Here is a 24436-nt window from a genome sequence, read left to right as displayed (position 1 = left end):
ACCCTCACCTGGCTCTACCTGGCCTTACGTCACAGAGACCCTGGTCAGACATGCGGAGGTGTTTGATCAGCCCAGGGTCTACACTGTAGAGTGTTCTGAGGACTGTGAGAACCACAAACGCTACCCAGGTGGGTTTAAAACAACAGTTTTGTATTGAAGCCACAATCTGTAAACGATGCATGCCATATAAAGAGTTTAGTTGAATTAGATGCATTAGTGCAAGGCTAGAATAACATCCTGAGTTCTCCATGAATATTCAGATATGCAAAATTTTATGGATTAATTTACCTGATGCCTTTCAGGAATTTTTTAAATTGCATTTTCTTTTTTGTAATTGAAAGCCTTTATAAAACTGCTCTCTTGAGGTCATGCCACAGCATCTCCATCGGGTTGAGGTCAGGACTCTGATTGGGCCACTCCAGAATGTGTCTTTTCTTCTGTTGAAGCCATCCTGTTGTTGGTTTGCTTCTGTGTTTTGGGTCGTTGTCATGTTGCATCAACCAACCTCTGTTGAGCTTCATTTGGAGGACCGATAACCCAACATTCACCTGCAAAATGTCTTGATAAACATGGGAATACCTTTTTTCGTCAATGATAGCAAGCTGTCTAGGCCCTGATGCAGTAAAGCAGCCCCAAGCCATGACACTCCCTCCACCATACTGTACAGTTGGGATGAGGTTTTGTTGTTGGTGTGCCGTGCCATTTTTAGTTTAAGCACACTATGTTTGTCTGTTGTGACTTAGATAAAGATTTGATCAAATCTGATGACCAATTTATGCCGAGATCCAGGTAAATCCAAAGGGTTGACATGCTTCTTCTTGCCACGGTAACTGCTCTGCCATTCCTGTGCGTTGGCTTCCCTCTAGTGGTGATTTGAACAAAGATGAACAGGCAGGCGGAGGTTCCTACTGGGATGTTGCAGCTGATGTAAGATACTCTTTCCCCCCCCAGGATCCTCATACAGACAACTCAGTGACCAGGGAGGAGGCCATGGCCCTCAATGCAGAACCCCCCCCCCCCCTCCACACTCCTCTCTCTCTGTCACGTATCTATCTACTCTTAGGTTGGCAGAGAGGGGGCTGGTTCAGATGGAGGGGTGAGTATCTACTTTTAAGAAGGAATATTTGAACTGAAACAGGACCCGGGGAAGGGCTAGGATGAAGACTGTTGCTCAGACTCCAGTTGTACCTTTCCTCTGTCTCCACTAGAGGTCAGGGTGGTTCAACAATAGTTCTATGAGCTCAATATCCAAAGTTCAGTTCCGATGGGCTGATGTAGTTACTGTGTAATCCTATCGTTCATGGCTGCTTGGTTGCCCCCTCTCCGTCCTCTCTCCCCTCCACCCAATGTAGACCTGCTGTTCATGGCCTGTTAAGATACTGTTGTGAGGGGAGAGGAAGCAGCAGGGCACATTAAAAACACACATATATATATTTACTGATTAGTGAGAGAGAGCAGAGGATCCCTGGGTAGCTGACAAAGCAACAATAACAAGTAAAGGACAGAGAGGTAGACTGAAATAAGTCCTAATAGTTTGCTTGTTTTCTCATTCTCTTTTTGGCCTCGCCAGGCTTCCATCCTGGACCTGCACTCTGGGGCTCTGTCGATGAGGAAGCAGTTTGTCAACATCTACAGGTCTCTCGCTCTCTCCGTCCCCTAACTAACCTAACTATAGATGATGTCACTCGCTCCATCTGGCTTCCACAACAGTGGCATCTCCTGCCTAGCAATCTGCCTGCTTCTTCTTTATCCTGCTCTGTTTGGATAGCTTCTCTGTCATGGCCTCTTGGGTAATTGTGCACTGTGCTGTCTGTGTTGCCAGATGGTAATAGATGCTAATATCCCTGTTCTGTTCTCTCTGGCTGGCTGGTGGTTGGTGGCGGCTGGTGACAGGCCCTTTAGGGAGCAGATAATGGATGTATTCTCTGAAGAGGACGTCCGACTCAACAGGTTGGTGTGTTTGTATGTGTAGTTAGGTTTCCATTCAATTTGCAATAGATTTTAACGCGAATATTCTAAAATATGCATACAACACAAAATGCTCATTTTCCAACCAGATATGTGTTTCCATCAAATTGACTTGTTGCAGGTAAAATCTGTGTGTCTTGATGTAGTTCACATAAAATTACTTTTATGGTTAAATTAACAGAATATTAAAAATAAAAAACAGTTCAATTGGTTTCCATCACATTTAAATTGTTTGTGCGTGTCTGTGAATGCACTTTACAGGCCCAGGTTACTGTTCAGCTACGAGAAGCCCCTGTATAAATAACATGTTCTTTAATAGAGAGACTGACTGTTTCATTGGTTGAATTTGATTTGGGGATTTCCACCCTCCAAGGAGGTGCGTGGTCGTATCCAGGCAGTGGTAGCAACGACCTTTGACCTGGACCCACCTCTTCTGTACCTCACCGAGCCCACCTTCTTCTCACGCGTCAACAGCGCTCTGGCCAAGACACAGCAAGACGAGCACTGGCACCTTCACATAGACAAGGTAAGAAAATATTATAGAAGGTAAGGTTTTATACATATTATATATATATATACACACACAGACACTTTTTTCTGCGTTATCCTGTGTCATGAATTACCTTTTAGTTTTGAAGTCAAGACGTATTCAAGCGTCATAGCATCCCACAATGCAATGAAGGACCCCTTTTTCTATTTCACACAATAGCTGACACACTGGCTGTAGCAAGACTCTTCTAAACCAAAGGCAACACTTCCTCCTAGCTGTGTTTAAATATCCCCTTTAATATTTATGAAACAGATTTGATATACATGTAAATAAGCTGAAACTGTTTTGTACAGTAGTTCAGTATCAATGACTTTGTAAAACGTATGGAAGGAACACTAAAACATATTAAATGTGAGGAGGTGAAGAGTAAAACTTCTCATTCATTTAGGTTTTTCTTCTCACCAAAAAGTGATTTTAAATATGGTCTTGACGGTAGGTTCATCTTAAATTTACTATTTTCTGTGAGATGTTCTGTGCGGCTTTGATTGCACCACGTGAGTGAATCTCATTACTGTTTAGCCAGCAGGGCAATAGAATGAAGTGATCATTTCATACCAGATTCCTCCCATTCGCTATTCGACTGTGGTCCTCAGCAAAGCAAACTTTGTAATTCATTGGGTTATTCATTTTATACGACTGTTTTGCACTTTTTATCCATGTTGAACACTACAGAAAACGGCTCCCGATGGAAATGTCTGAATGTTTCTTATCTGTTTGCTAATGTGTGTTTTACCATCTTTGAGCGTTGTTCATTTGCTAGCGCTCCATCATCAGTTTGTGTGTGTGTCTCTGGGAATCGTTCATTTGTATTTTTCACCATTGTTTATTTTCTGGTGCCTCAATCATTATTATTCATATCCCATAGTCTTTCGCAATATTAATTTATGTCACCTTATCATCTCTGTCTCTCTCTCTCTCTCTCTCTCGCTGTCTCTCTCTCTCTCTCTCTCTCTCTCTCTCTCTCTCTCTCTCTCTCTCTCTCTCTCTCTCTCTCTCTCTCTCTCTCTCGGCTCCTCAACAGCTGGAGAAAAACAATGTCATCCTAAACCCCCCAGCACTCTCCCCCATCTGTCCCCTCCCCCATCCTAGGTGTATTTGGCCCAACCTAATTTAAATGTAAATGTCTTTCGGCGTCTTTTTGGTTCCCTCCCCAATCGATCACACTGCTGGGGTGGATTCATACACCCCTGGCCTCTCTGCTGCAATGTGACCGTTCTCTCTACAGCCCCAGCACTAATCTAATGTCTGACAGGAAGACGTGGGGAAACTAATGTATAACACTGTGATTTTTATTCAGAACTCTGTCCATGATCATCCAGAAGACACATGATTATTTCCTCAGCCAATCAACATCAGACAAACCCATAGAATAATAGTTGACCTATTCAATTGGTCAGCTTGTCACATTCTATGCGAGAAAATGATATACATCTTGAGGCGCTTTCTAATTGCGAGTGGCACAGGGAGCTAAACAGCCCAGTCAATGCACAACGTCCTTAATGTAGTTGCGGGAAAAAACACACTTTTGAAAGCGGTCCCGGTCTCTGTCCCCTGTCCCTGTCTCTGTCCCAGGTCCCTGTCCCCATCTCTGTCCCTATCTCACTCCCTCTGTCCCAGGTCCCTGTCCCCGTCTCACTCCCTCTGTCCCTGTCTCTGTCCCAGGTCCCTGTCCCCGTCTCTGTCCCTATCTCACTCCCTTTGTCCCTGTCTCTCCCTCTGTCCCTGTCTCTCTCCCTCTGTCCCTGTCTCTCTCCCTCTGTCCCAGGTCCCTGTCCCCGTCTCACTCCCTCTGTCCCTGTCTCTCTCCCTCTGTCCCAGGTCCCTGTCCCCATCTCTGTCCCTATCTCACTCCCTTTGTCCCTGTCTCTCTTCCTCTGTCCCTGTCCATGTCTCTCTCCCTCTCCCCCTGTCTCTCTCCCCCTGTCCCTGTCTCTCTCCTCTGTCCCAGGTCCCTGTCCTCATCTCTGTCCCTATCTCACTCCCTTTGTCCCTGTCTCTCTTCCTCTGTCCCTGTCCATGTCTCTCTCCCTCTGTCCCTGTCTCTCTCCCTCTGTCCCTGTCCCTGTCTCTCTCCCTCTGTCCCAGGTCCCTGTCCCCATCTCTGTCCCTATCTCACTCCCTCTGTCCCTGTCTCTCTCCCTCTGTCTCGGGTCCCTGTCCCCATCTCTGTCCCTATCTCACTCCCTTTGTCCCTGTCTCTCTTCCTCTGTCCCTGTCCATGTCTCTCTCCCTCTGTCCCTGTCTCTCTCCCTCTGTCCCTGTCTCTCTCCCTCTGTCCCGGTCCCTGTCTCTCTCTCTGTCCCTGTCTCTCCCTCTGTCCCGGGTCTATGTCCCTGTCCCTGTCTCTCTCCCTCTGTCCCTGTCTCTCTCCCTCTGTCCTGGTCCCTGTTCCCATCTCTGTCATGGTCCCTGTCCCTGTCTCTCTCCCTCTGTCCCTGTCCCTGTCTCTCTCCCTCTGTCCCTGTCTCTCTCCCGGTCCCTGTCTCTCTCTCTGTACCTGTCCCTGTCTCTCCCTCTGTCCCGGGTCTATGTCCCTGTCCCTGTCTCTCTCCATCTGTCCCTGTCTCTCTCCGTCTGTCCCTGTCTCTCTCCCTCTGTCCGGGTCGCTGTCTCCCTCCCTCTGTCCCTGTCTCTCTCCCTCTGTCCCTGTCTCTCTCCCTCTGTCTCCGTCTCTCTCCCTCTGTCCCGGTCCCTGTCTCTCTCCCTCTGTCCCTGTCTCTCTTCCGGTCCCTGTCTCTCTCTCTGTCCCTGTCCCTGTCTCTCCCTCTGTCCCGGGTCTATGTCCCTGTCCCTGTATCTCTCCCTCTGTCCCTGTCTCTCTCCCTCTGTCCGGGTCCCTGTCTCCCTCCCTCTGTCCCTGTCTCTCTCCCTCTGTCCCTGTCTCTCTTCCGGTCCCTGTCTCTCTCTCTGTCCCTGTCCCTGTCTCTCCCTCTGTCCCGGGTCTATGTCCCTGTCCCTGTATCTCTCCCTCTGTCCCTGTCTCTCTCCCTCTGTCCGGGTCCCTGTCTCCCTCCCTCTGTCTCTCTCCCTCTGTACCTGTCTCTCTCCCTCTGTACCTGTCTCTCTCCGTCTGTCCCTGTCTCTCTCCCTCTGTCCCCGTCCCTGTCTCTCTCCCGGTCCCTGTCTCTCCCTCTGTCCCGGGTCTATGTCCCTGTCCCTGTCTCTCTCCCTCTGTCCCTGTCTCTCTCCCTCTGTCCGGGTCCCTGTCTCCCTCCCTCTGTCCCTGTCTCTCTCCCTCTGTCCCTATCTCTCTCCCTCTGTCCGGGTCCCTGTCTCCCTCCCTCTGTCTCTCTCCCTCTGTCCCTGTCTCTCTCCGTCTGTCCCTGTCTCTCTCCCTCTGTCCCGGTCCCTGTCTCTCTCCCTCTGTCCCTGTCTCTCTCCCTCTGTCGGGGTCCCTGTCTCCCTCCCTCTGTCTCTCTCCCTCTGTCCCTGTCTCTCTCCGTCGTCCCTGTCTCTCTCCCTCTGTCCCGGTCCCTGTCTCTCTCCCTCTGTCCCTGTCTCTCTCCCGGTCCCTGTCGCTCCCTCTGTCCCGGGTCTATGTCCCTGTCCCTGTCTCTCTACCTCTGTTCCTGTCTCTCTCCCTCTGTCCGGGTCCCTGTCTCCCTCCCTCTGTCCCTGTCTCTCTCCCTCTGTCCCTGTCTCTCTCCCTCTGTCCCGGTCCCCATCTCTCTCCCTCTGTCCATGTCCCCATCTCTCTCCCTCTGTCCCTGTTCCTGTCTCTCTCCCTCTGTCCCTGTCCCTGTCTCTCTCCCTCTGTCCCTGTCTCTCTCCCTCTGTCCCTGTCCCTGTCTCTCTCCCTCTGTCCCGGGTCTATGTCCCCATCTCTCTCCCTCTGTCCCTGTCTCTCTCACTCTGTCCCGGGTCTATGTCCCCATCTCTTTCCCTCTGTCCCTGTCCCTGTCTCTCTCCCTCTGTCCCGGGTCTATGTCCCCATCTCTCTCCCTCTGTCCCTGTCTGTCTCCCTCTGTCCCTGTCTCTCTCCCTCTTTCCCTGTCCCTGTCTCTCCCTCTGTCCCGGTCCCTGTCTCTCTCCCTCTGTCCCTGTTTCTCTCCCTCTGTCCCTGTCCCTGTTTCTCTCCCTCTGTCCCTGTCCCGGTCTCTCTCCCTCTGTCCCGGTCTCTCTCCCTCTGTCCCTGTCTCTCTCCCGGTCCCTGTCTCTCTCCCTCTGTCCCGGTCCCCATCTCTCTCCCTCTGTCCATGTCCCCATCTCTCTCCCTCTGTCCCTGTTCCTGTCTCTCTCCCTCTGTCCCTGTCCCTGTCTCTCTCCCTCTGTCCCTGTCTCTCTCCCTCTGTCCCTGTCCCTGTCTCTCTCCCTCTGTCCCGGGTCTATGTCCCCATCTCTCTCCCTCTGTCCCTGTCTCTCTCACTCTGTCCCGGGTCTATGTCCCCATCTCTTTCCCTCTGTCCCTGTCCCTGTCTCTCTCCCTCTGTCCCGGGTCTATGTCCCCATCTCTCTCCCTCTGTCCCTGTCTGTCTCCCTCTGTCCCTGTCTCTCTCCCTCTTTCCCTGTCCCTGTCTCTCCCTCTGTCCCGGTCCCTGTCTCTCTCCCTCTGTCCCTGTTTCTCTCCCTCTGTCCCTGTCCCTGTTTCTCTCCCTCTGTCCCTGTCCCTGTCTCTTCCTCTGTCCCGGGTCTATGTCACTGTCTCTCTCCCTCTGTCCCTGTCTCTCTCCCTCTGTCCGGGTCCCTGTCTCTCTCCCTCTGTCCCGGTCTCTCTCCCTCTGTCCCGGTCTCTCTCCCTCTGTCCCTGTCTCTCTCCCGGTCCCTGTCTCTCTCTCTGTCCCTGTCCCTGTCTCTTCCTCTGTCCCGGGTCTATGTCACTGTCTCTCTCCCTCTGTCCCTGTCTCTCTCCCTCTGTCCGGGTCCCTGTCTCCCTCCCTCTGTCCCTGTCTCTCTCCCTCTGTCCCTGTCTCTCTCCCTCTGTCCCGGTCTCTCTCCCTCTGTCCCGGTCTCTCTCCCTCTGTCCCGGTCCCTGTCTCTCTCCCTCTGTCCCTGTCTCTCTCCCTGTACCTGTCTCTCTCTCTGTCCCTGTCCCTGTCTCTCTCCCTCTGTCCCGGGTCTATGTCCCTGTCCCTGTCTCTCTCCCTCTGTCCCTGTCTCTCTCCCTCTGTCCGGGTCCCTGTCTCCCTCCCTCTGTCCCTGTCTCTCTCCCTCTGTCCCTGTCTCTCTCCCTCTGACCCTGTCTCTCTCCGTCTGTCCCTGTCTCTCTCCCTCTGTCCCTGTCCCTGTCTCTCTCCCTCTGTCCCTGTCTCTCTCCCTCTGTCCCTGTCTCTCTCCCTCTGACCCTGTCTCTCTCCGTCTGTCCCTGTCTCTCTCCCTCTGTCCATGTCCCTGTCTCTCTCCCTCTGTCCCTGTCTCTCTCCCGGTCCCTGTCTCTCCCTCTGTCCCGGTCCCTGTCTCTCTCCCAGTCCCTGTCTCTCTCGCTGTCCCTGTCTCTCTCCCTCTGTCCTTGTCTCTCTCCCTCTGTCCGGGTCCCTGTCTCCTTCCCTCTGTCCCTGTCTCTCTCCCTCTGTCCCTGTCTCTCTCCCTCTGTCCCCGTCTCTCTCTCAGTCCCCATCTCTCTCCCTCTGTCCCTGTCTCTCTCCCTCTTTCCCGGTCCCTGTCTCTCTCCCTCTGTCCCTGTCTCTCTCCCTCTGTCCCTGTCTCTCTCTCTCTGTCCCTGTCTCTCTCCCTCTGTCCCGGTCCCCGTCTCTCTCTCTGTTCCTGTCTCTCTCCCTCTGTCCCCATCTCTCTCCCTCTGTCCATGTCCCCATCTCACTCCCTCTGTCCCAGTCCCCGTCTCTCTCTTTGTCCCCATCTCTCTCCCTCTGTCCCGGTCCCTGTCCCCATCTCTCTCCCTCTGTCCCTGTCCCTGTCTCTCTCCCTCTGTCACGGGTCTGGGTCCTGGTACCTGTCACTCTCCCTCTGTCCCTGTCTCTCTCCCTCTGTCCCTGTCTCTCTCCCTCTGTCCCGGGTCTATGTCCCTGTCTCTCTCCCTCTGTCCCTGTCTCTCTCCCTCTGTCCCCGTATGTCTCCCTCTGTCCCGGGTCCCTGTCCCTGTCTCCCTCTGTCCTCGATCCCCGTCTCTCTCTCTCCCTCTGTCCCCTATCCTCGTCTCTCTCTCTGTCTCTGTCCCCGTCTCTCTCTCTGTCTCTGTCCCCGTCTCTCTCTCTGTCCCCGTCTCTCTGTCCCCGTCTCTGTCTCTGTCTCTGTCCCCGTCTCTCTCTCTGTCCCCGTCTCTCTCTCTGTCTCTGTCCCCGTCTCTCTCTCTGTCCCCGTCTCTCTCTCTGTCCCTGTCCCCGTCTCTCTCTCTGTCCCTGTCCCCGTCTCTCTCTCTGTTTCTGTCCCCGTCTCTCTCTCTGTCTCTGTCACCGTCTCTCTCTCTGTCCCCGTCTCTGTCTCTGTCCCCGTCTCTCTCTCTGTCTCTGTCCCCGTCTCTCTCTCTGTCCCCGTCTCTCTCTCTGTCCCCGTCTCTTTCTCTGTCTCTGTCCCCGTCTCTGTCCCCGTCTCTCTCTCTGTCTCTGTCCCCGTCTCTCTCTCTGTCTCTGTCCCCGTCTCTCTCTGTCCCCGTCTCTGTCTCTGTCCCCGTCTCTCTCTCTGTCCCCGTCTCTCTCTCTGTACCCGTCTCTCTCTCTGTCCCCGTCTCTCTCTGTCTCTGTCCCTGTCTCTCTCTCTCTGTCCCCGTCTCTCTCTCTGTCCCCGTCTCTCTCTCTGTCCCCGTCTCTCTCTCTGTCCCCGTCTCTGTCTCTGTCCCCGTCTCTCTGTCCCCGTCTCTCTCTCTGTCCCTGTCCCCGTCTCTCTCTCTGTTCCTGTCCCCGTCTCTGTCTTTTTCCCCGTCTCTCTCTCTGTCTCTGTCCCCATCTCTCTCTCTGTCCCCGTCTCTCTCTCTGTCTCTGTCCCCGTCTCTGTCCCCGTCTCTCTCTCTGTCCCCGTCTCTCTCTCTGTCTCTGTCCTCGTCTCTCTCTCTGTCCCCGTCTCTCTCTCTGTCCCTGTCCCCGTCTCTCTCTCTGTTCCTGTCCCCGTCTCTCTCTCTGTCCCTGTCCCCGTCTCTCTCTCTGTTCCTGTTACTGTCTCTCTCTCTGTCTCTGTCCCCGTCTCTCTCTCTGTCTCTGTCCCCGTCTCTCTCTCTGTCTCTGTCCCCGTCTCTCTCTCTGTCCCCGTCTCTCTCTCTGTCCCTGTCCCCGTCTCTCTCTCTCTCTGTTCCTGTCCCCGTCTCTCTGTCTCTGTCCCGTCTCTCTCTCTGTCTCTGTCCCCGTCTCTCTCTCTGTCCCCGTCTCCCTCTCTGTCCCCGTCTCTCTCTCTGTCACCGTCTCTCTCTCTGTCCCTGTCCCCGTCTCTCTGTCTCTGTCCCCGTCTCTCTCTGTCTCTGTCCTGTCCCGTCTCTCTCTCTGTCTCTGTCCCCATCTCTCTCTCTGTCTCTGTCCCCGTCTCTCTCTCTCTCTCTCTGTCCCCGTCTCTCTCTCTGTCCCCATCTCTCTCTCTGTCCCCGTCTCTCTCTCTGTCCCCGTCTCTCTCTCTGTCCCCGTCTCTCTCTCTGTCCCCGTCTCTCTCTGTTCCTGTCCCCGTCTCTCTCTCTGTCCCCGTCTCTCTCTCTGTCCCCGTCTCTCTCTCTGTCCCCGTCTCTCTTTGTCCATCTCCCCATCTCTCTCTCTCTGTCCCTGTCTCTCTCTCTGTCCCTGTCTCTCTCTCTGTTCCTGTCCCCGTTTCTCTCTCTGTCCCCGTCTCTCTCTCTGTCTCTGTCCCCGTCTCTCTCTCTCTCTCTGTCCCCTTCTCTCTCTGTCCCCGTCTCTCTCTCTGTCCCCATCTCTCTCTCTGTCCCCGTCTCTCTCTCTGTCCCCGTCTCTCTCTCTGTCCCCGTCTCTCTCTCTGTTCCTGTCCCCTCTCTCTCTCTGTCCCCGTCTCTCCCTCTCTGTCTCTGTCCCCGTCTCTCTCTCTGTCCCCGTCCCTGTCTCTCTCTTTGTCCATCTCCCCATCTCTCTCTCTCTGTCCCCGTCTCTCTCTCTGTCCCTGTCTCTCTCTCTGTTCCTGTCCCCGTCTCTCTCTCTGTCCCCGTCTCTCTCTCTGTCCCTGTCTCTCTCTCTGTTCCTGTCCCCGTCTCTCTCTCTGTCCCCGTCTCTCTCTCTGTCCCCTTCTCTCTCTCTGTTCCTGTCCCCGTCTCTCTCTCTGTCCCCGTCTCTCTCTCTGTTCCCCTCTCTCTCTGTCCCCGTCTCTCTCTCTCTGTTCCTGTCCCCGTCTCTCTCTCTGTCCCCGTCTCTCTCTCTGTCCCCGTCTCTCTCTCTGTTCCTGTCCCCGTCTCTCTCTCTGTCCCCGTCTCTCTCTCTGTCCCCGTCTCTCTCTCTGTCCACGTCTCTCTCTCTGTCCATCTCCCCATCTCTCTCTCTGTCCCCGTCTCTCTCTCTGTCTCTGTCCTCGTCTCTCTCTCTGTCCCTGTCTCTCTCTCTCTGTCCCGGTCCCTGTCTCTCTCTCTGTTCCTGTCCCCGTCTCTCTCTCTGTCCCTGTCTCTCTCTCTGTCTCTGTCCTCGTCTCTCTCTCTGTCCCTGTCTCTCTCTCTCTGTCCCGGTCCCTGTCTCTCTCTCTGTTCCTGTCCCCGTCTCTCTCTCTGTCCCTGTCCTCGTCTCTCTCTCTGTCCCTGTCTCTCTCTCTCTGTCCCGGTCCCTGTCTCTCTCTCTGTTCCTGTCCCCGTCTCTCTCTCTGTCCCCGTCTCTCTCTCTGTACCCGTCTCTCTCTCTGTCCCCGTCTCTCTCTCTGTCTCTGTCCCCGTCTCTCTCTCTGTCCCCGTCTCTCTCTCTGTCCCCGTCTCTCTCTCTGTCCCCGTCTCTCTCTCTGTCTCTGTCCCCGTCTCTCTGTCCCCGTCTCTCTCTCTGTCCCTGTCCCCGTCTCTCTCTCTGTTCCTGTCCCCGTCTCTGTCTTTTTCCCCGTCTCTCTCTCTGTCTCTGTCCCCATCTCTCTCTGTCCCCGTCTCTCTCTCTGTCTCTGTCCCCGTCTCTGTCCCCGTCTCTCTCTCTGTCCCCGTCTCTCTCTCTGTCTCTGTCCTCGTCTCTCTCTCTGTCCCCGTCTCTCTCTCTGTCCCTGTCCCCGTCTCTCTCTCTGTTCCTGTCCCCGTCTCTCTCTCTGTCCCTGTCCCCGTCTCTCTCTCTGTTCCTGTTACTGTCTCTCTCTCTGTCTCTGTCCCCGTATCTCTCTCTGTCTCTGTCCCCGTCTCTCTCTCTGTCTCTGTCCCCGTCTCTCTCTCTGTCCCCGTCTCTCTCTCTGTCCCTGTCCCCGTCTCTCTCTCTCTGTTCCTGTACCCGTCTCTCTGTCTCTGTCCCGTCTCTCTCTCTGTCTCTGTCCCCGTCTCTCTCTCTGTCCCCGTCTCTCTCTCTGTCCCCGTCTCTCTCTCTGTCCCCGTCTCTCTCTCTGTCCCCGTCTCTCTCTCTGTCCCTGTCCCCGTCTCTCTGTCTCTGTCCCCGTCTCTCTCTCTGTCTCTGTCCCGTCTCTCTCTGTCTCTGTCCCCGTCTCTCTCTCTGTCTCTGTCCCCGTCTCTCTCTCTCTCTCTCTGTCCCCTTCTCTCTCTGTCCCCGTCTCTCTCTCTGTCCCCATCTCTCTCTCTGTCCCCGTCTCTCTCTCTGTCCCCGTCTCTCTCTCTGTCCCCGTCTCTCTCTCTGTCCCCGTCTCTCTCTCTGTTCCTGTCCCCGTCTCTCTCTCTGTCCCCGTCTCTCTCTCTGTCCCCGTCTCTCTCTTTGTCCATCTCCCCATCTCTCTCTCTCTGTCCCCGTCTCTCTCTCTGTCCCTGTCTCTCTCTCTGTTCCTGTCCCCGTTTCTCTCTCTGTCCCCGTCTCTCTCTCTGTCTCTGTCCCCGTCTCTCTCTCTCTCTCTCTGTCCCCTTCTCTCTCTGTCCCCGTCTCTCTCTCTGTCCCCATCTCTCTCTCTGTCCCCGTCTCTCTCTCTGTCCCCGTCTCTCTCTCTGTCCCCGTCTCTCTCTCTGTTCCTGTCCCCGTCTCTCTCTCTGTCCCCGTCTCCCTCTCTGTCTCTGTCCCCGTCTCTCTCTCTGTCCACGTCTCTCTCTTTGTCCATCTCCCCATCTCTCTCTCTCTGTCCCCGTCTCTCTCTCTGTCCCTGTCTCTCTCTCTGTTCCTGTCCCCGTCTCTCTCTCTGTCCCCGTCTCTCTCTCTGTCCCCGTCTCTCTCTCTGTTCCTGTCCCCGTCTCTCTCTCTGTCCCCGTCTCTCTCTCTGTCCCCTTCTCTCTCTCTGTTCCTGTCCCCGTCTCTCTCTCTGTCCCCGTCTCTCTCTCTGTTCCCGTCTCTCTCTCTGTCCCCGTCTCTCTCTCTGTTCCTGTCCCCGTCTCTCTCTCTGTCCCCGTCTCTCTCTCTGTCCCCGTCTCTCTCTCTGTTCCTGTCCCCGTCTCTCTCTCTGTCCCCGTCTCTCTCTCTGTCCCCGTCTCTCTCTCTGTCCACGTCTCTCTCTCTCTCTGTCCATCTCCCCATCTCTCTCTCTGTCCCCGTCTCTCTCTCTGTCTCTGTCCTCGTCTCTCTCTCTGTCCCTGTCTCTCTCTCTCTGTCCCGGTCCCTGTCTCTCTCTCTGTTCCTGTCCCCGTCTCTCTCTCTGTCCCTGTCCCCGTCTCTCTCTCTGTTCCTGTTACCGTCTCTCTCTCTGTCTCTGTCCCCGTCTCTGTCTCTGTCCCCGTCTCTGTCCCCGTCTCTCTCTCTGTTCCCGTCTCTCTCTCTGTCCCTGTCCCCGTCTCTCTCTCTCTGTCCCTGTCCCCGTCTCTCTCTCTGTCTCTGTCTCCGTCTCTCTCTCTGTTCCTGTCTCACTCTCCCTTTTCTCTGTATCCTGCTCTGTATTTATCCACCTCTCCTCTTTGCTGAAACTCCTCTTGTCTCTTTCATGGACTATGGATATTTATTTTCTTTCACATCTCATGGAATTGAGTTCTGTGTTTCATGTGACAGACCTTCAGAATTACACGTCGCCAAAGTATTTCTATATGAAATATAGAGCCGGGGAACTCAAGTGCTATATGAGAAGGTCCGGTCACGCACATTTCCTAGGTGGCAAAGGTCGGGATGGATATTGTAATTTTATCGGCGTTGTAAGAAACCCCCAAACTGTTCACACCCATCTTGTTGGCGCAGAGACAGTTTCCTGCATTCTGAACATTATTTCATGTCTTATGTGTGTTTATATGATACCAGAGGTTGAAGCCCGACCTGAGAAAAATAAACACTACAGTATTTATTTGTTATTATTATTATTATTATTATTATTATTATTATTATTATTATATTATTATTATTATTATTATTATTATTATTATTATTATTATTATTATTATTATTATTATTATTTATTATTATTATTATTATTATTATTATTTATTATTATTATTATTATTATATTATTATATTATTATTATTATTATTATTATTATTATTTATTATTATTATTTATTAGTATTATTATTATTATTATTATATTATTATTATATTATTATTATTATTATTATTTATTATTATTATTATTATTATTATTATTATTATATTATATTATTATTATTATTATTATTATTATTTATTATTATTATTATTATTATTATTATTATTATTATTATTATTATTATTATTATTATTATTTATTTGGGACCTGTATTTTATTGGGTCCGGATCAGACCCGCCAGTTGAGTATCTATGACATCTAATGTATTCTCTGCTAAGGACGAGGAAAAGAGAGGGTGAGCCCTGAACGATTTGGGAGAGGGACCGCTTTGTGCCTTCTCTGACACCACCCAAGTCCTTTATTATTCAAAGAGATAAAAGCCATGTATGACAGGGAGGCGGTGGATGGACAACTAAAGGCTCAGAACGGTTTGGGAGAGGGACCGCTGTGTGCCTTCTCTGACACCACCCAAGTCCTTATTATTCAAAGAGATAAAAGCCATGTATGACAGGGAGGCGGTGGATGGACAACTAAAGGCTCAGAACGGTTTGGGAGAGGGACCGCTGTGTGCCTTCTCTGACACCACCCAAGTCCTTTATTATTCAAAGAGATAAAAGCCATGTATGACAGGGAGGCGGTGGATGGACAACTAAAGGCTCAGAACGGTTTGGGAGAGGGACCGCTGTGTGCCTTCTCTGACACCACCCAAGTCCTTATTATTCAAAGAGATAAAAGCCATGTATGACAGGGAGGCGGTGGATGGACAACTAAAGGCTCAGAACGGTTTGGGAGAGGGACCGCTGTGTGCCTTCTCTGACACCTTCAGAGTGACAGATGAGATGGAGCAGAACGTGAAACTGAGTGTCAGTGTGCCACTGCTTTATGAAGGGAGATACAAAGGAAGAAGGATAAAAGAGAGGGAGACGAGAGTCAAGCAGGAATCATGATGTTACATCGGATCAGTCCTTTTCCTCCCATGTAAATTCACCTCCACTTCGCCAGATTCATAACCAGATTTATCCAAGTGGCACCTTGAGGAGAGGTGGAGGACTGACAGGCACCTCCTGCCTTGACGAGAGGAAGTTGGCTCACCATGCCACATTACACCACAGCCAACTCTACAATCTCAAAGTGAGTGACGTGGAAGAGACTCGTGCCGTTGTGTTGAACGACGATCACCCTTCCTTTTCTGTGGTCTGATGAGGTCGTGAACCCCTCACTGCTATAAACAAGGCTGTTTGAGAAGGTGGTGTTGCTGAATAGAGTTTAATTATGACGACAGGCAATCAGAAAGAGAAGAAACCGGAGGGATCAAATGGATAGCAGCAGCTGGTTGAGAGAAGTAGGAGGAGGGAGGGAAGAGAGGGAGGGAAGTGAAGAAGAGTGTGAAAGGATGAAGAGCGGGGGTAGAGAGCACGACAGAAACAGATTGAGAGAGATTGAAGGGAGGATGGAGGGAAGAGGGAGAGGTAAATATTTTGAAGGGCAAGGAAGATGAGAGGAAAAGGAGAGAGTCCCTTACTTTAACACATAATTCAACCCAAACACTTAAATATATTTATGGAATTCAGAGATGTAAACTTTAAAATCAGATGACTAACTCACCCAGGAGTTTGTGGAGAAAGAAAATAAAATGGGGGATAATTAATGATGGCAGTGTGGGAGGAATAGATTCATTGTCTGAAGGATATCGATATGTTTCTGCTGATGAGAGCATGGATGGCTGGTGTTAGGGTGATAGACTGGTGTTAGGGTGATAGACTGGTGTTAGGGTGACGGGCTGGTGTTAGGGTGACAGGCTGGTGTTAGGGTGACGGGCTGGTGTTAGGGTGATGGACTGGTGTTAGGGTGACAGACTGGTTTTAGGGTGATAGGCTGGTGTTAGGGTGACGGACTGGTGTTAGGGTGACGGACTGGTGTTAGGGTGACGGACTGGTGTTAGGGTGACGGACTGGTGTTAGGGTGACAGGCTGGTGTTAGGGTGACGGACTGGTGTTAGGGTGACGGACTGGTGTTAGGGTGACGGACTGGTGTTAGGGTGATAGACTGGTGTTAGGGTGACGGACTGGTGTTAGGGTGATAGGCTGGTGTTAGGGTGACGGACTGGTGTTAGGGTGATAGACTGGTGTTAGGGTGACGGACTGGTGTTAGGGTGACAGGCTGGTGTTAGGGTGACGGACTGGTGTTAGGGTGACGGACTGGTGTTAGGGTGACGGACTGGTGTTAGGGTGATAGGCTGGTGTTAGGGTGACGGACTGGTGTTAGGGTGATAGACTGGTGTTAGGGTGACAGGCTGGTGTTAGGGTGATAGGCTGGTGTTAGGGTGATGGACTGGTGTTAGGGTGATAGACTGGTGTTAGGGTGATAGACTGGTGTTAGGGTGATGGACTGGTGTTAGGGTGATGGACTGGTGTTAGGGTGATAGGCTGGTTTTAGGGTGATGGACTGGTGTTAGGGTGATGGACTGGTGTTAGGGTGATGGACTGGTGTTAGGGTGATGGACTGGTTTTAGGGTGATAGGCTGGTGTTAGGGTGATGGACTGGTGTTAGGGTGATGGAATGGTTTTAGGGTGATAGACTGGTGTTAGGGTGATAGGCTGGTTTTAGGGTGATGGACTGGTTTTAGGGTGATGGACTGGTTTTAGGGTGATAGGCTGGTTTTAGGGTGATAGGCTGGTGTTAGGATGATGGACTGGTGTTAGTGTGGTGTTAGGGTGGTGATAGGCTGGTTTTAGGGTGATGGACTGGTGTTAGGGTGATGGACTGGTGTTAGGGTGGTGATAGGCTGGTTTTAGGGTGATAGACTGGTGTTAGGGTGATAGGCTGGTGTTAGGGTGGTGATGGACTGGTGTTAGGGTGATGGACTGGTGTTAGGGTGACGGACTGGTGTTAGGGTGACAGACTGGTGTTAGGGTGACAGACTGGTGTTAGGGTGACGGACTGGTGTTAGGGTGACGGACTGGTGTTAGGGTGACAGACTGGTGTTAGGGTGATAGACTGGTGTTAGGGTGATAGACTGGTGTTAGGGTGATAGGACTGGTGTTAGGGTGATGGACTGGTGTTAGGGTGACGGACTGGTGTTAGGGTGACAGACTGGTGTTAGGGTGACGGACTGGTGTTAGGGTGACAGACTGGTGTTAGGGTGACAGACTGGTGTTAGGGTGATAGACTGGTGTTAGGGTGACAGACTGGTGTTAGGGTGACAGACTGGTGTTAGGGTGATAGACTGGTGTTAGGGTGACGGACTGGTGTTAGGGTGACAGACTGGTGTTAGGGTGATAGACTGGTGTTAGGGTGATAGGCTGGTGTTAGGGTGATGGACTGGTGTTAGGGTGACGGACTGGTGTTAGGGTGACAGACTGGTGTTAGGGTGACGGACTGGTGTTAGGGTGATAGACTGGTGTTAGGGTGACAGACTGGTGTTAGGGTGATAGACTGGTGTTAGGGTGATAGGCTGGTGTTAGGGTGACAGACTGGTGTTAGGGTGACGGACTGGTGTTAGGGTGACGGACTAGTGTTAGGGTGACGGACTGGTGTTAGGGTGACGGACTGGTGTTAGGGTGATGGACTGGTGTTAGGGTGACGGACTGGTGTTAGGGTGACGGACTGGTGTTAGGGTGACGGACTGGTGTTAGGGTGACGGACTGGTGTTAGGGTGACGGACTGGTGTTAGGGTGACGGACTGGTGTTAGGGTGACGGACTGGTGTTAGGGTGCCGGACTGGTGTTAGGGTGACGGACTGGTGTTAGGGTGACGGACTGGTGTTAGGGTGACGGACTGGTGTTAGGGTGACGGACTGGTGTTAGGGTGATAGGCTGGTTTTAGGGTGATAGGCTGGTTTTAGGGTGATAGGCTGGTTTTAGGGTGATAGGCTGGTTTTAGGGTGATAGACTGGTGTTAGGGCGTTAGGCTGGTTTTAGGGTGATAGGCTGGTTTTAGGGTGACGGGCTGGTGATGGGCTGGTTTTAGGGTGATGGACTGGTGTTAGGGTGGTGTTAGGGTGATGGACTGGTGATGGGCTGGTTTTAGGGTGATAGACTGGTGATGGGCTGGTTTTAGGGTGATAGACTGGTGTTAGGGTGGTGTTAGGGTGATAGACTGGTGATGGGCTGGTTTTAGGGTGACAGGTTAAGCAGCATCTACTGTCTACATGGTTCGATTAGTCATACACCTTCCTGCCAATAGTCTTAATCTATCTCTCTCTCTTCCTCCTTCCCTTGTCTCCTTTTCTACATCCACACTTCTTGCTCCCATGTGGTCTGTTCATATGAAGAGACCACAGGTACTTTTGAGATGCATCTTGGTACTTTATCTGGTAGACAGAACACTTATCTCCTTCATGTTCAATGACTGTGTTTTCAGCTCAATTTTGATTGTTTGCCCAATTTTGGGAGAGAGAGACTTTTTTGACCAATCAGATCAGATACTCTCTGTCTCTGTCTTTCTATCTGTATCTGTCTGTCTCTCTGTCTCGGTCTGTCTCTCTGTCTCGGTCTGTCTCTGTCTGTCTGTCTCTCTCAGTCTGTCTCTGTCTGTCTCTCTTTATTTGTCTGTCTGTCTCTGTCTCTGTCTGTCTCTCTGTCTGTCTCTCTGTCTCTGTCTGGGTCTCTGTCTCTGTTAGCTGTCACCTTACTGTTTCTGTCCTTTTTCTCATTGTGTTGTTTTTCAGAGCGTAAATTCTATTACCTAACGCCTGGCACTGATTTCCCCTGCTGTCCTCTGCTAGACAGCTAGGGGTATTTCTATAGAACACACACCACACACACAACCTTCCTCCCAGGAAATGCTCTTTTAAACAACCAGAAAACAATTTCAGCTTTATGTTAAAAATTTAATGACACTCACTTTTTTACAAAAACACAAAGTTCTGCCCTAGAATGACACTGGCATGGTTATGTAAACAGCTCAGCACAGTCTGTAGCAGAAACATTGAGTGGATCAACTTTTTTAAGGAGCTTTTAAATCATTTTACTTTCTCCTGCATCTCGGCCTAATTCTTGTTCGCTGACCCAGCCAATCAGCTCTGTTGGCCAACCCGCACATATGACTACGTCTATGTTCAGACATTAAGAACATCTGTGTTTTCTGTTTCTTGTAAAGTGCTGGCTTGGGAGCTCACTACTATTTTTTGTATTTTTTTATTGAACCTTCTGCACCAGTCCTCATCTCTCCATACTACTAGATTGTTACCTCCTCTCTGCCACTTCCTGTCACCTCATCTCGTTCCCCATCTCATCTTCTTGGCTCTTTTGTTTATCTCCAATGTATCTTTCTCTTATCTCTCTGTTGCTATACCATATTTTACCTACAGCCCATCTCTCTCGATTTCTCGCTTCCCTTATAATCCACTATTTCTTTCATCCTTCTTTCCTTTCTCCCTCTTGTCTAACTCTCCCTCTGGTCTAACCAACTGCTCTCCCTCTGGTCTAACCAACTGCTCTCCCCTGGTCTAACTCTCCCTCTGGTCTAACCAACTGCTCTCCCTCTGGTCTAACCAACTGCTCTCCTCCCTCTGGTCTAACCAACTGCTCTCCCCCTGGTCTAACTCTCCCTCTGGTCTAACCAACTGCTCTCCCTCTGGTCTAACCAACTGCCCTCCCTCTGGTCGAACTCTCCCTCAGGTCGAACTCTCCCTCTTGTCTAACTCTCCCTCTGGTCTAACCAACTGCTCTCCCTCTGGTCGAACTCTCCCTCTGGTCGAACTCTCCCTCTGGTCTAACCAACTGCTCTCCCTCTGGTCTAACTCTCCCTCTGGTCTAACCAACTGCTCTCCCCCTGGTCTAACTCTCCCTCTGGTCTAACCAACTGCTCTCCCTCTGGTCTAACCAACTGCTCTCCCTCTGGTCGAACTCTCCCTCAGGTCGAACTCTCCCTCTTGTCTAACTCTCCCTCTGGTCTAACCAACTGCTCTCCCTCTGGTCGAACTCTCCCTCTGGTCGAACTCTCCCTCTGGTCTAACCAACTGCTCTCCCTCTGGTCTAACTCTCCCTCTGGTCTAACCAACTGCTCTCCCCTGGTCTAACTCTCCCTCTGGTCTAACCAACTGCTCTCCCTCTGGTCGAACTCTCCCTCAGAACTCTCCCTCTTGTCTAACTCTCCCTCTGGTCTAACCAACTGCTCTCCCTCTGGGAACTCTCCTCTGGTCGAACTCTCCCTCTGGTCTAACCAACTGCTCTCCCTCTGGTCTAACTCTCCCTCTGGTCTAACCAACTGCTCTCCCCCTGGTCTAACTCTCCCTCTGGTCTAACCAACTGCTCTCCCCCTGGTCTAACTCTCCCTCTGGTCTAACCAACTGCTCTCCCTCTGGTCTAACTCTCCCTCTGGTCTAACCAACTGCTCTCCCCCTGGTCTAACTCTCTCTCTGGTCTAACCAACTGCTCTCCCTCTGGTCTAACCTTCCCTCTGGTCTAACTCTCCCTCTGGTCTAACCAACTGCTCTCCCTCTGGTCTAACTCTCCCTCTGGTCTAACCAACTGCTCTCCCTCTGGTCTAACTCTCCCTCTGGTCTAACTCTCTCTCTGGTCTAACCAACTGCTCTCCCTCTGGTCTAACCTTCCCTCTGGTCTAACCTTCCCTCTGGTCTAACTCTCCCTCTGGTCTAACTCTCTCTCTGGTTTAACCAACTGCTCTCCCTCTGGTCTAACTCTCCCTCTGGTCTAACCAACTGCTCTCCCTCTGGTCTAACTCTCCCTCTGGTCTAACTCTCCCTCTGGTCTAACTCTCCCTCTGGTCTAACCAACTGCTCTCCAAGGATGGTCACCAGCCCATATCTCTCTTCTATCCCTCATTCCTACCCCCCCTCCCCCTTCCTCTCTTCCACTCCAGGGTCAGAGAGACATCAATCCATCTCTCTTCCATTCCTCTTTCTCTTCTCTTCCTCCTCCTCCAGGGTGAGTATCTTTTCCTTCGGGGTCAGAGAACCTTCACCACGTAGAGCAGGTCTCGTTGGGGAACGCTCTACGCCATCACTGTCTGCTTCACCTGTGACCCCGCCCACACCATCGCAGACCCTGCCCTTCCCATCACCTCTGTGTGACAGTGTCACCTGTAGACCTGGAGGACTCCTACAACAGAGGGAGAGGAGGGCGGGAGGGGAGAGAGGTGAGGAGGGCGGGAGGGGAGAGAGGTGAAGAGGGCGGGAGGGGAGAGAGGTGAGGAGGGGGAGGGAGGGGAGTGAGGTGAGGAGGGAGGGAGGGGAGAGAGGTGAGGAGGGAGGGAGGGGAGAGAGGGAGGAGGGAGGGAGGGAGAGAGGTGATGAGGGAGGGGGAGAGGGGGATGAGGGAGGGGGGAGGTGAGGAGGGAGGGGAGAGAGGGAGGGAGGGAGGGGGGAGGGAGGGAGGGGAGAGAGGTGAGGAGGGAGGGGCGGGAGGGGAGGAGGAGAGGGAGGAGGGCGGGCGGGGAGGGGAGAGAGGAGAGATGAGGAGGGAGGGAGGGAGGGGAGGAGGGAGGGAGGGAGGGGAGGAGGAGGTGAGGAGGGAGGGGGAGATGAGGAGGGAGGGAGGGAGGTGAGGGAGGGAGGGGGGGAGGGGGAGAGGAGGGAGGAGGGAGGGAGGGAGGGGGAGAGGAGGGGGGAGGAGGGAGGGAGGGAGGGAGGGGAGGAGGGAGGGAGGGGAGAGAGGGGAGGGGAGGGAGGGAGGGGAGGGAGGAGGGGAGGGAGGGGGAGGGAGGGAGGGAGAGAGGGAGGGGAGGAGGGAGAGGGAGGGGAGAGGTGAGGAGGGAGGGGAGAGAGGTGAGGAGGGAGGGAGGGAGGGAGGTGAGGAGGGAGGGTAGAGAGGTGAGGGAGGAGGGAGGGAGGGGCGGGAGGGGGAGAGAGGTGAGGAGGGAGGGAGGGCGGGGAGGGGAGAGAGGTGAGGAGGGAGGGCGGGAGGGGAGAGAGGTGAGGAGGGAGGGGGGGAGAGAGGTGAGGAGGGAGGGTAGAGAGGTGAGGAGGGAGGGAGGGCAGGAGGAGGGAGGGAGGGAGGGAGGGGGGAGGGGGGGAGAGAGGTGAGGAGGGAGGGGAGAGCGAGGGGTGAGGGAGAGGGTGAAGAGGGAGAGAGGGGTCAGATTTGTTTAGATAATTAGGGAACATCTGAAATATTTTTCTGATACTTCGGGAACACCTGAAATACCCTATATAGTGTCTAATTAAAACAGAAATGTATGTTTTTTTACTTGTCTATGTGGTGCTGATCACATGACTGACGGTAGAGGCGAGGAGAAGGACAAAGGAGAAGACATTATGAAAATGATTAAAATACACACGGGTCAGTTTTCCATACTCCAGTTCCACCCTCCTCCATCATGGGCTACAAAACCAAAACTGTCTCTGGATCAGTCTTTACGTGCCCTTTTTATCAGTGGCAAAGGAAACAACGTTGTACTGCTCCTCCATCACATTCCACTTACTATACAGTATGTTCTTCAGTCTAAATAAAGTTATATAAAAGTAAATAGGTTTTATGCTCTTTTGTTGTTCTGTGTCACGTTTCCACCCCATTGGTATTTCTGTGTTGATTGTGCTGCAGAATGGGAGGAGGTGAGGGCTCCTTGAGTGTGGTGCCAGGAAAATAACCTCTCACTCGACGTCAACAAAACAAAGGAGGTTACCGTGGACTTCAGGAAACAGCCGAGGGAGCACCCCCCCCCCGGTATCCACGTCGACGGGACCGCAGTGGAGAAGGTGGAAAGCCTCAAGTTCCTCGGCGTACACGTCACGAACAAACTGAAATGGTCCAACCACACAGACAGTGTGGTGAAGAAGGTGCAGCAGCACCTCTTCAACCTCAGGAGAAATAAGAAATTAAAGCCCCTGCAAACTTTAAAAAAAGGGCAAACTACCTGCCCTCCAGGACACCTACAGCACCCAATGTCGCAGGAAGGCTAAAAATATCATCAAGGACAATAACCACCCGAACAACTGCCTTTTCACGCCGATATCGTCCAGAAGGCGAGGTCAGTACAGGTGCATCAAAGCTGGGACCGAGAGACTGAAAAACAGCTTTTATCTCTAGGCCATCAGACTGTCACTAGCATATTTAGAGGCTGCTGCCTATATATATATATATATATATATATATATATAGACTTGAAATCACTGGCCACTTTAGTAAATGTGACACTAGTCACTTTAATAATATTGACATATTTTGCATTACTCATCTCCTGTATATACTGTATTCTATTCTACTGTATCTTTGTCTATGCCGCTCTGACATTACTCATCTCATATGTATATACTTGGTTCTATACTATTCTACTGTATCTTAGTTTATGCCGCTCTGACATTGCTCGTCCATATATTTACATATTCTCGATTCCTTTCCCTTAGAGGGTTAGATATTGTTAGATATTACTGCATAACATCTGCTAAACACATATATGACCAATAAGACTTGATCGAATATTGATTATGTTGCAGAACGGGTCGTCTCCATCCCATTGGTATTTCTGTATTGATTATGTTGCAGAACGGGTCGTCTCCATCCCATTGGTATTTCTGTATTGATTATGTTGCAGAACGGGTCGTCTCCATCCTATTGGTATTTCTGTATTGATTATGTTGCAGAAGGGTTGTCTCCATCCCATTGGTATTTCTGTATTGATTATGTTGCAGAACGGGTCGTCTCCATCCTATTGGTATTTCTGTATTGATATTGTTGCAGAACGGGTCGTCTCCATCCCATTGGTATTTCTGTATTGATTATGTTGCAGAACGGGTCGTCTCCATCCCATTGGTATTTCTGTATTGATTATGTTGCAGAACGGGTCGTCTCCATCCCATTGGTATTTCTGTATTGATTATGTTGCAGAACGGGTCGTCTCCATCCCATTGGTATTTCTGTATTGATTATGTTGCAGAACGGGTCGTCTCCATCCCATTGGTATTTCTGTATTGATTATGTTGCAGAACGGGTCGTCTCCATCCCATTGGTATTTCTGTATTGATATTGTTGCAGAACGGGTCGTCTCCATCCCATTGGTATTTCTGTATTGATATTGTTGCAGAACGGGTCGTCTCCATCCCATTGGTATTTCTGTATTGATTATGTTGCAGAACGGGTCGTCTCCATCCCATTGGTATTTCTGTATTGATTATGTTGCAGAACGGGTCGTCTCCATCCCATTGGTATTTCTGTATTGATTATGTTGCAGAACGGGTCGTCTCCATCCCATTGGTATTTCTGTATTGATTATGTTGCAGAACGGGTCGTCTCCATCCCATTGGTATTTCTGTATTGATTATGTTGCAGAACGGGTCGTCTCCATCCCATTGGTATTTCTGTTTTGATTATGTTGCAGAACGGGTCGCCTCCATCCCATTGGTATTTCTGTATTGATTATGTTGCAGAACGGGTCGCCTCCATCCCATTGGTATTTCTGTATTGATTATGTTGCAGAACGGGTCGTCTCCATCCCATTGGTATTTCTGTATTGATTATGTTGCAGAACGGGTCGTCTCCATCCCATTGGTATTTCTGTATTGATTATGTTGCAGAACGGGTCGTCCCTATCCCATTGGTATTTCAGTATTGATTATGTTGCAGAACGGGT

At 51.6% G+C, this 24436-nt stretch overlaps 1 protein-coding gene across 1 annotated transcript; it reads left to right on the top strand.

Annotated features, from left to right (window-relative positions):
- The first annotated feature begins 808 nt into the window (after nt 1-808).
- On the top strand, nt 809-21001 carry LOC135559420 (2-oxoglutarate and iron-dependent oxygenase domain-containing protein 3-like). The gene is made up of 6 exons (XM_064993571.1): nt 809-826; nt 1064-1096; nt 1571-1635; nt 1894-1954; nt 2345-2494; nt 20796-21001. Exons 1-6 carry the CDS (start codon nt 809-811, stop codon nt 20838-20840), a joined length of 372 nt encoding a protein of 123 aa, XP_064849643.1. The 3' UTR covers nt 20841-21001.
- Nucleotides 21002-24436: the final 3435 nt, after the last annotated feature.

Source organism: Oncorhynchus masou, chromosome 18 (assembly GCF_036934945.1).
Source record: "Oncorhynchus masou masou isolate Uvic2021 chromosome 18, UVic_Omas_1.1, whole genome shotgun sequence".
Lineage (NCBI taxonomy): Eukaryota > Metazoa > Chordata > Actinopteri > Salmoniformes > Salmonidae > Oncorhynchus > Oncorhynchus masou.
Note: the sequence above shows the minus strand (reverse complement) of the source record. Positions and strands in the feature narration are given on the sequence as shown.

Excerpts from the sequence above, each read along its gene's own strand:
- LOC135559420 (XM_064993571.1), top strand. Across the intron at positions 1,097-1,570 it reads GGGCTGGTTCAGATGGAGGG|GCTTCCATCCTGGACCTGCA; the intron begins GTGAGTATCTAC and ends TGGCCTCGCCAG. Across the intron at positions 1,955-2,344 it reads ACGTCCGACTCAACAGGTTG|GTGCGTGGTCGTATCCAGGC; the intron begins GTGTGTTTGTAT and ends CCCTCCAAGGAG.